This window comes from Natator depressus, chromosome 8, assembly GCF_965152275.1.
Source record: "Natator depressus isolate rNatDep1 chromosome 8, rNatDep2.hap1, whole genome shotgun sequence".
NCBI lineage: Eukaryota > Metazoa > Chordata > Testudines > Cheloniidae > Natator > Natator depressus.
Window position 1 is genome coordinate 7,272,393 of NC_134241.1, and position 13,799 is coordinate 7,286,191.

At 48.1% G+C, this 13,799-nt stretch overlaps 1 protein-coding gene across 1 annotated transcript; it reads right to left on the reverse strand.

The window, feature by feature from the left end:
* Nucleotides 1-2,183: 2,183 nt before the first annotated feature.
* LOC141992731 (neuropeptide Y receptor type 2-like) lies at nucleotides 2,184-13,091 on the reverse strand. Its single transcript, XM_074962072.1, has 2 exons — nucleotides 12,765-13,091; nucleotides 2,184-3,770 (listed from the first exon to the last, which is right to left on the reverse strand). The coding sequence occupies exon 2, from the start codon at nucleotides 3,722-3,724 to the stop codon at nucleotides 2,561-2,563; it is 1,164 nt and encodes a 387-aa protein (XP_074818173.1). The 5' UTR covers nucleotides 3,725-3,770; nucleotides 12,765-13,091; the 3' UTR covers nucleotides 2,184-2,560.
* Nucleotides 13,092-13,799: the final 708 nt, after the last annotated feature.

The window sequence follows — 13,799 nt, forward strand, 5'->3', positions numbered from 1 at the left end:
GCAAATACTTTTCTTTCCTAAGTTTTCCACAGAATGAAAGTTCCCCTATAAACAAGATCACTAGCTTTTATTTGGGAAGGACTATGGCCTATTGAATTATTTACCCATGTTTAGTTTAAAAGCCGGACTCCAATCAAATGGTCATTCATAATGTCATCATGTCCATCCTTCTGCAGTCAGACATGCTGTGTAGTGTCACAGGACAAGACAATTTGGCAAGCACTTAGGAAAGCAACTTGGCTTCCCATGCTTCTCAGCTGACAGAACGATCTGCTCCAGAATCTGTCTTGCTGATGTTTTACTGTGACATATGTTACTGAGCACTAAATTGCTTTATGACATGTTTGTTGGTAAAACTCAATACTTGCCACTCATTTAAGCCTCCTTTAAGAAGATAAACATTTTTGTTATCCTCTGGGCTGATGAAGATACATAGTGATTTCCTTGGAAGATGAATCACAGAACTGACAAATTCATTAAATAGCAAAGGATTTTGCCAAGATTGCTCCTATATAAAGACGATACACCTGTTATCCGTACACAGGAGCTTAAATTCATTAGCAGAATCCCCATTTGTTCCCAAGCACTCTAAAAAGAACCGCATGGGGTTTGATTTAGAAAATCTGCCACCAGCCAGGTTTTATGACAATTCTTCATAGCAATTGTCACCAGACACTCTGCTCAGGCACATAAGTGAGGTCTTGGTGCCATAACTTGCAGCGCAATGGTCCCTCTGTTTGGAAAGAATAACTGTGCCACCTATGGACTTTTTTATACCTCCTTGCAGCTAGGGTTAAATTAACGCAAATACTAGGAGGAATGAAAAGACTGGAGGAAACTAATCTAATGTGGCAGCATAAAGCTGAGCTGAGGAGCAAGCATGGCTGGAGCCTGGTCAAGACAGGGAGGGGGTAGGAAAACAGGACCCACAAATAAGTCATTTAGCAATTTCCCCTCCCCCCAAGTTTCCCAGGACTCCAGTCTTGATGGACCAATGATCTGATCCAATATGGCAAATCCTATATTCCTGTGGTCTTTCATCCTTGTCTCATTTGTATTCCTGTGTTCCACTGAAGACTTACAAATCTTTTTTTTTTTTTTTTTTTTTTTCATTCGGAGTATGTCAAGTCCCTTTTCCGGGGTTCTGGAGAGTTACTTTCCGCTCTGTTGAACACTAACTTCAAATGACACAAATGATGAGCTGTTAAGATCACTGTGGCAATCAAGTCTCCTTTGATGGGAAAGCTAAAAATATGTTTCTCCAGCTGACGCAGCCTGAAAGAGGAAAATGCTGGGGTTGGTTTAAAAGAATATATCTTTTTCTGTACAACTTCCCTTAATGTAAGTACAGGGACATTGTCATGGTGGGTTGATTAAGAGGTTATTTCTGCCTTCCAAACTAGAGCATTTATATACAATCTAAATCTGACTCTAAACAGACTGTACCTTACTTACTCATTGTTTATAGGGCGTTAGAAAACGGGGTTATTGCTAAAGACCCTCAAATAGTGATTCGTACATTTTCCTCAATGATCAGTGGTTCTGGATGTTGGGGAATGAGGCCCACATCTCTGAGTCTGGATGAAAGCAATACTGTCAATAATCCTGAGTCAGGAGCTTAATTGATCCATGCAGAGGTTGTTCATGATCTGCCGACCCACATCTGCTCTCCCCTCCCCACATTTGCTCTTGATCTGCCAGCACCACAACATTATTGTCACTGGCTCGCTGACTCCCAGACTGACTAAACACAGCTTGCATTGCCTGGTGTCACCACATGGGGTCTCCCTAAATCCTTGCCTAAACTAAGCAGTCATGGAACAAACTACTAATTACGCTTCTGCTACGACTCAGCCTTTCTAGAAATAGTAGCTCCTGTTAGAGGTAATGCTGGACAAGTGACCCATCTGCAATGGCTGGAAACGTAAAATCATGGGACAGGCTTATGTGCTGCATGACTTTAACTTTCAGCTGCTCAATCCTGCTTGTCCAAGACTGATTCTGAGTTTAACAGCAGCAAGCAGAATCCTAAATGTTACTATTTCTAGGATAAAGTGGGATTCTCCTTGTTTGGAATCATTGTCTAGGGAGGAATGAATAAGGGTCCCGAGGAAGAGATTCAAATAAGAGCACGTACATACCAGATACAAGAATATATTTAATGTGCATCAGTCTCGATAGATTCACATTGGTGGTGGATCTTATTTCAGTGAATGGAAGCTTTTTCACAACAAATAGCAGAAGAGAATCACCTCATTTTTTAAATGGAAATATCCTTTGTACAACACATGTTTCCGTGCTTACGTACAAACAAACTGCTCTCTGTACTTCTGGACAAGTAAGCACAGAACTCAAAGGACAGAATACTTAACTTGTTTCATAAGACAGAATGGACAGTACACCAGCTTGATTGTTTTGATAGGTACAGTAGGTGCTTCCATTTGGCTACAGTAGCTACAATATTTTGGCAACACAACATTTCCCTCTAAAAGGCATCAGTCCTGGGAGGAACTGTTCAGGGCAATCAGTCTCTGCCCTGTGGATAATGGGTTTCTCATCTCTATACCTCTGTCGGCAGCTGCCCATTGCCAGCAGAGTGCTTGATGCTCCCATTCAGAGTGGTGGCTTTGAAGGTGTAAGACCGGCGTCTAATTGATCCGTCAGTGTAGATACTCTCAGGCTTGTTCTGGCAGCTGAAGAACGTGAGGAACCCATTCCGGTAGTTCTTGTTCATCCACCCATAGAGCAAGGGGTTTACAAATGTGGAGCACATGGCCACCACATGGAAGACAGTGTAAAGGAGTTTGTACTCATGGAAGATGAGCACCAAATCCAGGTCGATGGCAAGCTGGAAGATGTGGAAGGGGAGCCAGCAAACTGCGAACACCACCACCACCATCACTAGCATTTTTGTTGTCTTCTTCCTCCGGCACTGGCTGTCGCTGCTGGAGGTGGGGCTGATATGATTTTTCAGCTTGAACCAGATCCTGATGTAGGCATAGCAGATAATGGCAAGTGGAAGGATATACTGCAGAAGGAGCATGGAAAGGCTATAAATGGTGGCATCTCTGTTATTTCCGGAAGGCCACTTTTCAGAACAGACGGCTATTTTGAGATTGATGGATGGGATTTCCTCATGCCTGTACTCTCTGAAGATGGCCAGCGGGCCAGCCAGGACCGCACCAGTCAACCATGTAATGGCTATGATCGTGAAACTGAGCCTCTTGGAGATCCTGCTGTCCAAGTGGAAAACAATGCATCTATACCTGTCCAGAGCTATCACAGTTAAGGTGAGGGTAGACACATGGACACTCAAAGCTTGGGCATAAGGGACCAGATGACAAAGAACAGCCCCAAACTTCCACTCATCCAGCAGCGTGTACACCAAGGTGAAAGGCAAACAGAGAGTGTCCACCATGAGGTCTGCCACGGCCAGGTTAGCGATGAAGAAGTTGGTGACAGTCCTCATGGTTTTATATTTCACTATCGTGTAGATCACCAGGGAGTTGCCAATGAATCCCAGCAGAATGATTAAGGAGTACGCTGCGATCAATATGACCTGGACCCCAACGATCTTGGTACTGTCCGTCATCATGCTGCTGGAACCTTGGAGACCCTGGCTAGGAGTGACAATGCCACTGGAGTGCCAGCCTAGTGGCAGCTTCTCATCCAAGACCAGCTCCTCCATGACCAGGGTGCTGTTGGTTTGCTTCAGCAGCCCCATGTCTGATGTGTCCTTTCAGGAGGCGGGGAGGTCTATAACGTCACCTCTGGAAGAGTAAAAGGGAAATAGTAAAAGTGAGACCATTTCAGACAGCAGAGCAGCTTCAAGCACCTCAATTCACAGTGGCATATCCAGGTTGACATTTCAAATGAAGCAGCAGCAGTAACATCCCTTGCCTTTTCCCTACTCCCTGATAAATTTGTGGTTTCCAGACATAGTTACCACGGCCACTCAGAGGGATGTTAACCCCCATTAGACCTTATTTTAAACATACACTAAAATTCATCCTAACCCACCAAGGAAAGGCCAGTGCCCGTTCCATTTCCCAAATGAATTTTTCAGATTTTATTTATTTAAAAGTGAATGGTTTTTTTAACAAAGCAAACAAACAATCCTTCCACTCGCCATACTGATGTGACAAGACGGAGCTCAGTTTACAGCACCACTTCTGTGCGCCCTGTCTGTTGTGGTCTCTCAGGCCCCTGCTGTGCTTTAGACTAGAGAGAGAAACAATAAAGTACCCAAGCAGGGGCTGGAACCTGTGGCACTGTTTCTCCCAGCCGGTGTCTAAGGGTGGATTGGCACCACCAATATCATGTATGAGAAACACCAGCGTGGCACACGAGAATGGATGCAATAAAATATTCTAGTTCAGTATGCAGCCATCAGCTTCATGTATAACAATAAGTGTCCATGTGATATATCCACCAGGGCTGTAAACTAGCCCTGCACAGGAAAATGAGCATCTGAGTAGTTCTTGCCTTTACCAGCACTGGGTATCTTAGTATTTCAGTGTGAGCATCTGAGCAGGAACAAGCCATCGTTATCAAGTACTGAAGTCAGTATCTAGGCCAGAATGCAGTTGCATGCAAAAGAGTGAGCATATAAGGCCTTCTCTACAATAGGTAAACTAGAACCTGTAATTCACCTCCTACTCTGAACAGGGTTAGGTGGAGCCTTGTCTACACTACCACTTCAACCACTGTTCCCACTGATGCTAGGTCTGAAATCTGCCGCTGAAAATTCAACCTGAGCATTCACTGACATTCTGCAGGAACGTATGTGAATGTGTGTGCACCGGAGTCGTGGATGGGAATGAATGACTGAGTGTGAACAGGCTCCACCAGTGTTGTGCATGAGTATCCAAGCATGAACAAGCATCTGAGCGTGACACACAAGAACAAGAGTCCCGATGTGAATATGCCCCCCCTCTCCCCCCGGCAAGGTACACGAGCCCAGACATCTCACATGAAAGTGCCTCTGGCAGCATTGTGCATGATGACACAGGGCCAATCCAACTCCATAAGCCAGTGCTGGATTTTGTTGCGATCACAATAAGAGAATGTTGCCACTGCAGGGGTTTTATTCAGCACATACACTGCAGCATAAAATTCAACACAGCTATTAAATCCCCACCAGCCTTTCTCTGTCAGAACCCCTCCAGCTGAGAAGTGACGGGGGCTGAGCAGGGGTCACACTCTCCAACTGCTCAGACCCAAATGTGGGGCCAAGATCCAAGAATAATGCTTGAACAAAGTGCTGGTTAGATCACTTGAGTTGCATAAATAACAACGTCTGCAAATTTGCCGTTCAGCTTTTCTGTTCTGGATCATTTCCAGTTGAGTGAAAGGGTTCTAATGCTGCTCGACTGAGGTAAATGAAATATGGGTCCAAAATAAAGAGTGCACCCTGAGAGGCAGGAGCAGCTGCACAGCATCTTATCGTCCTTCTTTCAAATGAATTGGTCCAAGTTTCACATTTGTTTCTACAGGAACCAGCGAACCGTCTGCTTCTGGGCAGCTCAGCAGATCCTAACCTGACAGCCACAGTTGCAGGGTTCTCAGAACAGTATGTCCCGAGGCATGGATGACTCTGAGTTTTTATGTGAAAAGTGCAAGTGGTTTAAGCTAGTTCCTTAAATAAATGGAAGAAAATATTGGCCAGCACGATGGTAAATGAGGCTGCAATTATGTTGTAATGAATAATAAATAGCTGTGTTCATTTATCACTCCTCAGAAACAAGGATCATAGCTCCCCTTGGGAGCGGCTTCAGGAATCTGTTCTGGTGGCTGCAAAGCGATGCTGTTTGGGAAGCCCAGGGAAAGGGGAACAGCCTAATTTAGACTCGTCCCAGCTGTGCTCTGCCTTGCGCGCTCTGTGTTTTTCTTGGCATTTACAACTTTGGCACCAGTGGCTCTGCTGGCAGTGCTGGTTTCTATGGCAGAGATGCGAGGGTAACTTCTCCTCTCAGTGCAATCCCATTGCAGTGACAGGTTTCAGTGAGGCTGCACTGGTCTGACCAAGAGGAGGTGATTCTCTGCCTTTGTAGTATTTCTCATCTAGGCAAAAGCAGTGCATTGACAGAGTAATTTCTGCACAGCTACAAGTGAGGGAGAAAGGATGGTCCAGGGGTGAGGACGGTCCCTGGACAAATTACTTAGACTCTCTGTGTTTCAGTTCCTTAGCTGTACAAAGAGAGATCAAAGCACTCTGCTTGGCTCTCAAGGGCGTTGTGAGGCTAATACACTAAAGGCAGTGAGAGGCTCCCATAGTATGGTAATGGGGGCCATATCTAAGGTGGGAGAGGTCAGGAGGAAGGGTAACCCTAGGCAGCAGGGGGGAAAGGTAACACCCCCATTCAGCTGGAGGTGAGGCCGGGAGGAAGGTAATGAGGGTGAGAAGTCAGCGTTGAAGGTAACCTGTGGCTGGGTGGGGTAATGGGAGGGTAACCCCACTTGGCACTGGTTGTGTCTACTAAACCTTCACCAACTAAACCAACACCCACAGGCAGGTTTGTTGGAACTGTTCTCTTCTCCCTGCGGGACCCGTTAACAGCAACAGAGAAAACCCTAGGGTCACCTGCTCATCCCAGACAACTAAGAGAAGCTGGCTTAGCAGCTCGCACCACAGAGGCTTCTGCTCTTGCACCGAATGGAGACATGAGCTGAGCAGGGAGAAGTTGGGCCATAGAGAATGTATTGATCAGTGCACAAAGAAAATGCTGAGAGACACAGTTTGTTGCACGAGCCTCCATGGAAACAAAGCTGCCGATCAGTGGGCAGCATGCTGCAGTGGTGACCCAGCCCCACTGCTTCCCTGCGGCCCAGAAAACTCCCTCCAGCCTGCTGCCCTCCTCAGGTAACAGGTGCTGGGCTGAGCCAAAGTCAAACTGCAGTAGGGAAGAGCAGAGTTACAGTTCAAAGGCTGATGCAGAAAACAGAACGAATGATGGGCATGTTTTCACGGCTGACTTTCTCAGCTTCCTCACTGCTGTCTATCTTGCCCCATCTGTAGTCATCTAACTAGCTATCTACCCACAGCCTTGGCATCATCCCTGGTCCCGAACCTTCCCTTTCTCTTTTTCCCACATCAGCTGCCAACTGGCTGCAGAGTTTCCTATTTAAAATCAAGCTATTTTCTTTAGTTGGAGACTGGCGATAAAAACAACCTGGGAACAGCCAGAAACATAATAATCATTAGGGCTGTTTTTGCCTCAACCATAAAAGGTCTTAATGGACTTTTGCTTTTCAAAGGGCAATAATTAAAAACCAATTAAGGAATTTTAGTTAAGAGGCAAAACTGCAATAGGGTCATAGACTCATGGACGTGAAGGCCAGAAGGGACCATAGTGATCATCTAGTCTGACCTCCTGCACATGGCGGGCCACAGAACTTCACCCAGCCACTCCTATAATAGATCCCTAACTTCTGGCTGAGTTACTGAAGTTCTCAAATCATGATTTAAAAACTTCAGATTACGGAGAATCTACCATTGACTCTAATTCAAACCACCAAGTGCCTCAGGCTGCAGAGGATGGTGAAAAAAACCCCACCACTGGGCTGCTCCAAGGCCATTTGGGCTGCTTCTACGTCGACAGCTCATGCACCAAGGTTCATCCCAATGGGAAATCAAACTGTGGAGTTACAGCCCCCTAAATGCATATTGGAATGTGGGAGTTAGGGTAGCAAGGCCCTCACACCCTAGAGTCCCAGCAAAGCTGCCAGGCTAAATGGAGAGATTTCAGGAGCTAGGAACTACTTTTGTGGGAATGAAGCAGTAGCAGTGCAGACAAGTGGGCTGGCAGAACCAGAAATACTCCCATTGCTGTTCAGTCCTCTCCACTACCGTAAACAACTGGGAAAGTGTTCAACGGCCTTGTGCCTCTGACAGGGAAATTATTTAGATCTGTTCCGCTGCTGAGATGAAACCTACCATCTCTGTCTCTTCAAAGGCAGAGTCACGCTGAGGAAGGTCTGTGGTCTGCAGGGAGCAAGAGGTGACCTCAGGGGTAGAGATGTACACCCAGCTGTCTCTGAGAGGAGTGTACCTTTCGACGGGAGAGGCACAGGTCAAGTCTCCTTGGTGGCCCAGGAGGGTCACCTTGCTCAAGGGCCTGAGGATGCCTGTTTTTCAGAGGTGCTGAGAACCCACAAATCCCACTGAAGTCACTGGGAACTGCTTGTGCTCAACCTCTTTGGTAATCAGACGACAGTAACGCCCTGTGCAGCACTGAATACATTGCTGGGGCCGAGTAATAGTCCTGTATGTGGATGCTTCATGGTTCATCCTCTGCTTCAGGGAAGACCTGCCACACTGAGTGTGGCAACTGCAGCCCAAAGGGGAGAGAGGCTACCCCCAGTAAGGCGAACTGGGATGTTGGATGTCTCCACTCCTGGGTGCTACAATCTACCTCCTGCCCGTATGGGAATGTGGGAGAGTGACACTGTGCACAGTGCAGGCTTTAATGGCTGCACCCCAGTTCTCAAGGCAGGACAGGACCAGACTGAGGATGGGATAGAAGCATGTCTGGTGGACATGCAGCCACAACTGGGAGTTCTGTAGCTTCCAGTTATGCATAGAAACCCCAACCGAGCATCCATTCAAAGGATCCATCAGGGCTGCAGCCACAGTCCATCCCATCTGAGCAGTGCAGTCTACTTTAGGTTCCTTTTCTCCCAGGGATTAGACCCAGAGTCCACTCCAGTTGGCAACGAAATCCAGTTCCAGAATATTCACATTCTAAATGACCTGGACGGACGGACGGACGGACGGACGGACTGCCGGACGGACGGACGGACGGACGGACGGACGGACTGCCTGCCTGCCCTCACTATCCAGGTCTGCTCACCTGGGAGTGATAGGTGACTCACAAATCGCACTGTCACTGGGTGACTGGCCCCTTTAAGGGGAAATGGGACCAGCCCCACCTGTGCTGTAATTAATTGCATCTCACCCAGAGGGAGTGGGACTAATGGGGTTAGGTGTTAGAATGGCAAACACCTAAGCCTCACACTAAAAAGGCTTAAGCAAGTGCAGTTGGGACTGACTGTGGAGGACAGCAGTTGAGCTGGGTTGAGGCTTGACAGCTGAGATGCAGGAGCAGAGCTAACTCCTGCAGTAGGCCTTTGGAGCAAGAGCGAAGCCTCCAGAGAATCTGGCCTGTGGTTCTGCAAGAGAAGTAGGGAGCTCACGAAGATTGAGAGGCTCAAGCCTGGAGAGGGGTGAAATATCCTTCAGTAGTGTTTAATTTCATTTGTAGTTTGAGTTCATTTGCATTCTACTGAGGAGTTGGAGGAGGTGCCCTGGCACGTGCTGCTCTGCAAAGTAAGTGTGAAATTCTGTCAAGTTCTGTTTGGAAGGACTGTGCTGCCAGCCCCGGGGAAGCCAGGAAAAGGACTCTGAAGAGGCGGACTGGGGGAAGCCAGTTTGCAGCCTTACCAATTACAGCAGGAGGACTTTCCTTGCCTTAGGAGGGGACTGAACTTTAAGTGTGACCTGGCTGAGTAACCCAGAAGAACTCTACTGCAGAACCAGATTGGCCACCAAAAGGCAGTTCTGGAGTGGAAAGAATCCCTGCAATGCGGCGTCCTGACCTCCAAGGGTGAGTGTGCCCCCACGACATGCACCCGTACAGCCCCCAGTACTAGCCACCTGGATGGTTTGACTCCTATCTGTACATTGTTTCCGTGAGTGTCCAGGCTGTGAACATGCTCCATACAGAGACAGGACAGGAGAAATGGCAGAGGACATCTCCTGAAAAATGAGACAGTTGGACAGAGTTGGAGACAGAGCGGGAGAGTCTTTCCCTTTGGAGACAGAAAACAAAGCTGGTTAATTCAAAGCCGTGCACAGTGAGATTATGGCGGCTCCAATCAGCAGTTTCTGAGCGTGAGGGGGGCATAGGGAGCGGATGGGAGGGGGATAATGGCAACGGCTATCCTTAGATCAAAGGCCCTCTGCAGTCACGAGCCCGTCACCATTAGGTTTAAAGTGGGAAAGGAAGGGACCTGGAGCCAGACTCTTCTCTCTGCTTCCAATCTTAGAGTAGCTGTTCTGATTAACATTGCACATGGTCTCTTTTTGCTACTGGCATAGGGCATGAGGAATCAAAGGGCTGCTAATAACTTCTGTATTTTCTGTACCTGGTCATGGTCCTGTTGCTGCTATTCCCTCTCTCCCGCTCAGACCCAAACTGGCCTATCAGGTCGAAACAAGAAAAAGTGTTGAGTTAGGGCTTGGACTAGACCAATGCCTAGAAAGGACTAGACCAACTCTCCCTTCCCTACTTCAGACCGACCTCACGGTTACCGCGTGAGGTGGGGCAGCAACGCTGGAGTCATTGCCTGAAGCCGGGACCCTGCAAGAGCTGGATCTATCCTTCCTTGTGCAACACCAGGGAGTCATTATGGACCGCACTACAGGGGGACTCTGGGGTCTGAGCCCCTCTCTACCCTCCAGAAATTATGTAGCAATAACGTTCTAGGTTTCCACTGTCCCTGGTTAGACCTAAGAATTGCCAGACCAGATCAGACATATGATCCATGTAGTCCAGATCCTGTTTCTGAGACTGGCCAGTAGCAGATGGCCTTCAGTGGAAGGAGCTATGACACTTTTCTCTGGCTGAGGGTCTGCCCCAAAGTGTGTGTGTGAGAGAGCGAGAGAGAGACCCTTCCAACCTGCCCACTTTCCACTCTACTCCTTGTTCCCTGCAAAATATCATCTGATCCTGGAGGAGCACAAAGCCCCCATATTGTGTAGAACAGTGATAGGGCTTCCTTGGGAGGGTAGAGATTGCGGGACAGAGAGGAAAATCAAGAGAAGTCAGGCAGCTGGAAATTGAATCATAGAATATCAGGGTTGGAAGGGACCTCAGGAGGTCATCTAGTCCAACTCTCGAAGCCACAGGAATCCAAGAGCACCATCAAGTGGCCACTTCCCCCGCACTCTGGCACCTCCTGTGCTCAGAAACCCAGTGGGCCCAGGTTTGAATCTTAATTGATTCTGAAAACACTGGGGAACGTCACGCCAGCAAGGTGGTAGCATAATCCCTCGTCACTCCATGACTGAGCCCGTGGGTGGAGGAGAGAGGATAAAACAAGGAAGGGACAATAGCACGAAAACCACCCTAACAAATGTAGAGGTCAAGAGTTGGATGACCTAGCGCTGCTCAAGCGATGAAGCATAACTGGGGGGAATAACCCCAGGGGCTCCTGTTTCCGTACGGGAACCTGCAGGTTCCTAGCATGATGTGTTCATACTTTCACGTTAGGGTGCTTCAAAGGAACAGTAGAAGTTTCTGCAGGAAATGGTGCAAGGGAATTGATTGGGGGAGCTCCCAGCTACTTGGCTCAGAAGAGGAGGAGCAATAGGAGGTGACAGCATTAGTTGTAGGAGACATAATTCATCTATACTTCAGCCCTGGTTCTCCCCCCACAGAAAGCACTGGGGGGAATGTTGCAGGAGCGCTGACGGTGGAAGAGCTCACAGCCACTCTAGTCCCAGCAGAAGACCCAACAGGGAGTGATGGAGGAGCACTGGCTGTGGAGAAGCTCACACATACTTCGTTCCCAGCGGTTCCCAGCCCTGTGGAGAATGACAACGGAGCTGGTATTCCCCTTACAGACATGAAAGCCTGTAGCAGAAGTGCCTGCAACGTTGCCATGTGGCAGAGATTGGCTGGGCATGGGGAAGCAGATTCCTGACATGCTTTTCTCTACACCAGCTGTGGGAGGCTGCAGGAGGTAAGAGAAGGGATATGCTGGTTGTGTGCCAGGATCCAGCTGTGGTTTGGGGAGTGTCTGGCCTGATTCTGCTCCAGGAGAGCAGGGGGGGAGGGATAGCTCAGTGGTTTGAGCATTGGCCTGCTAAACCCAGGGTTGTGAGTTCAATCCTTGAGGGGGCCATTTAGGGATCTGGGGCAAAAAAAATTGGGGATTGTGCCTGCTTTGAGCAGGGGGTTGGACTAGATGATCTCCTGAGGTCCCTTCCAACTCTGATAGTCTATGAGTGAGATGTAACCACAGCAGATAATGGAGGAGGCGAAGAGAATCCCCGAAGAGAAAGTTGGAAGGGAGAAACTAGAATCCTACTTCCACCAAACCTGCAGCAGTAACTCAGCTTCTGGTTGGACACATTTGAGGAGCAGACGGCAAAGAGTCTACCCCAGCCCCGGGAGCAGCAACCACTCTTAAAAACAATATGCAACAAGGGAGGAAAGATGGCAACCCCTGACTTTCATTCTACACCCAGCCTCTCCGGCTTGCTCCTGGTAATGACAGCAGCATACCAGGAGCGTGTTCCTTTGTAAATGACAATGGAAACCAGCATAAAGAGGTTTCTATCAGAAGATTCAGGGAAAGATTTACAGCGGGGAGCAGAAATTCTCAGGCAGCAGCTTGTTCTATCCACACCTGCCATTCTCTGCTCTGTAGGTTTGCGATTCATTTCCACAGATGCCCCCAGCCTCCCCACTCCTAACCCCTCTTTCCTCTGAGCATCCTGCTCCCCAGGCTCCCTGCTTCTGCTCAGGAACATTTCAAAACTCTGGTCAGTGTTGCTTGCTGCACGCATCTTCTTAATTCCATATCTCAGGGCTGCCAGCACCTGAAATCAGTCCCCAGGGTGATGACGCTTAAACTCTGCCATGGACAAAACATACCAAATCTCCACAGTGCACCAAGAATGAGCCCTTCCCAACCCACCTGGCAAATGCAAGAGCATTCTCTGAATTCAGTAATGAAGGCACAGCAAAGCCACATACCTGGAATTACTGTCTCATCGCTGTTTGGGATGGGGATCTGTCCTTTCCGTTCCACTTTCTCTCCACGTGGATCAACCTATAGCAAGCAGGATTAAAGCACTTCTTCTGGAAACTAACTAACTCCTGGAAAACAAAAAAAAATCATATGGACGACTGTGCTCCTGGAATGTGCTTCATCCCGGAGGAACAGTTTGACATGCCAGCCTGCAGGCACTCAGAGCTTCCTCCAGGAGAGTGACTGACAATCCCTGCCACACAAAGCTGGATGCTCCGTTAGATACTGAATGAGAGAAAGAAGAGAGAGTGTGTGTGTTTTAACAAACAGGAAAGGAAAGGGGGAGGGAGCCTGCTGCTGCTGTTCATACATTGTTCAACCACTGAGGGGCTTCTTGCAGTGGAGGAGAGGAGAAGAAGCTGAAATGTTCTTCTTCCTATCACATCATCTTCCTATCCCATGGAGAGGTAGTGTGGTCTTGTGGCTAGGACAGTGGCTGAGGAATGAGGTGACCAGGGTTCTGTTCCTGGCTCTGCTCGTGACTTTGGGCAAATCTTATTCCACTCGTTCTGTGCCTGTCTTGCCTATATAGATTGTGAGTGCATTGGGCCTGGAACTGTCTCTTCCTCTGTGTTTGTACAGTACCCAGCAAAATCTATGTGCTTCAGTGATATAAATAATAATGGTCTGAAATGGCAGTAGCCACATGGCAACTGCTTGTCCCTTTTCAGAAGTTGGAACTAGGAAGCCAAGTGAGCTTTCCATGTGCCTGGTGCTGTCCAAACTGAACGGTCTCTGCCTCCAGGAGCTTACCGTCTAGTGCAGGTGTGTCTACGTTAATACGTTAATAAGGCATCGCAGTGTGTTGGGGTTGGTGGAGTTACATTTTCTATTCTTTTTTGGAATAAAAAAAACCATAGAGATGTAATTCAAGAAAGAGAGAGGTGATCTATCATGACCGCAAAAGTTCGGTGTTGCTGCAACAACTAGCCTGGCAGAACCGTGGGGCATGGCAGAATATCCTGCAGCCAGAAGGAGGG

What these genes read in the sequence shown, in the direction of transcription:
- LOC141992731 (XM_074962072.1), bottom strand. Translation starts at nt 3,724, where the DNA reads ATGGGGCTGCTGAAGCAAACCAACAGCACCCTGGTCATGGAGGAGCTG.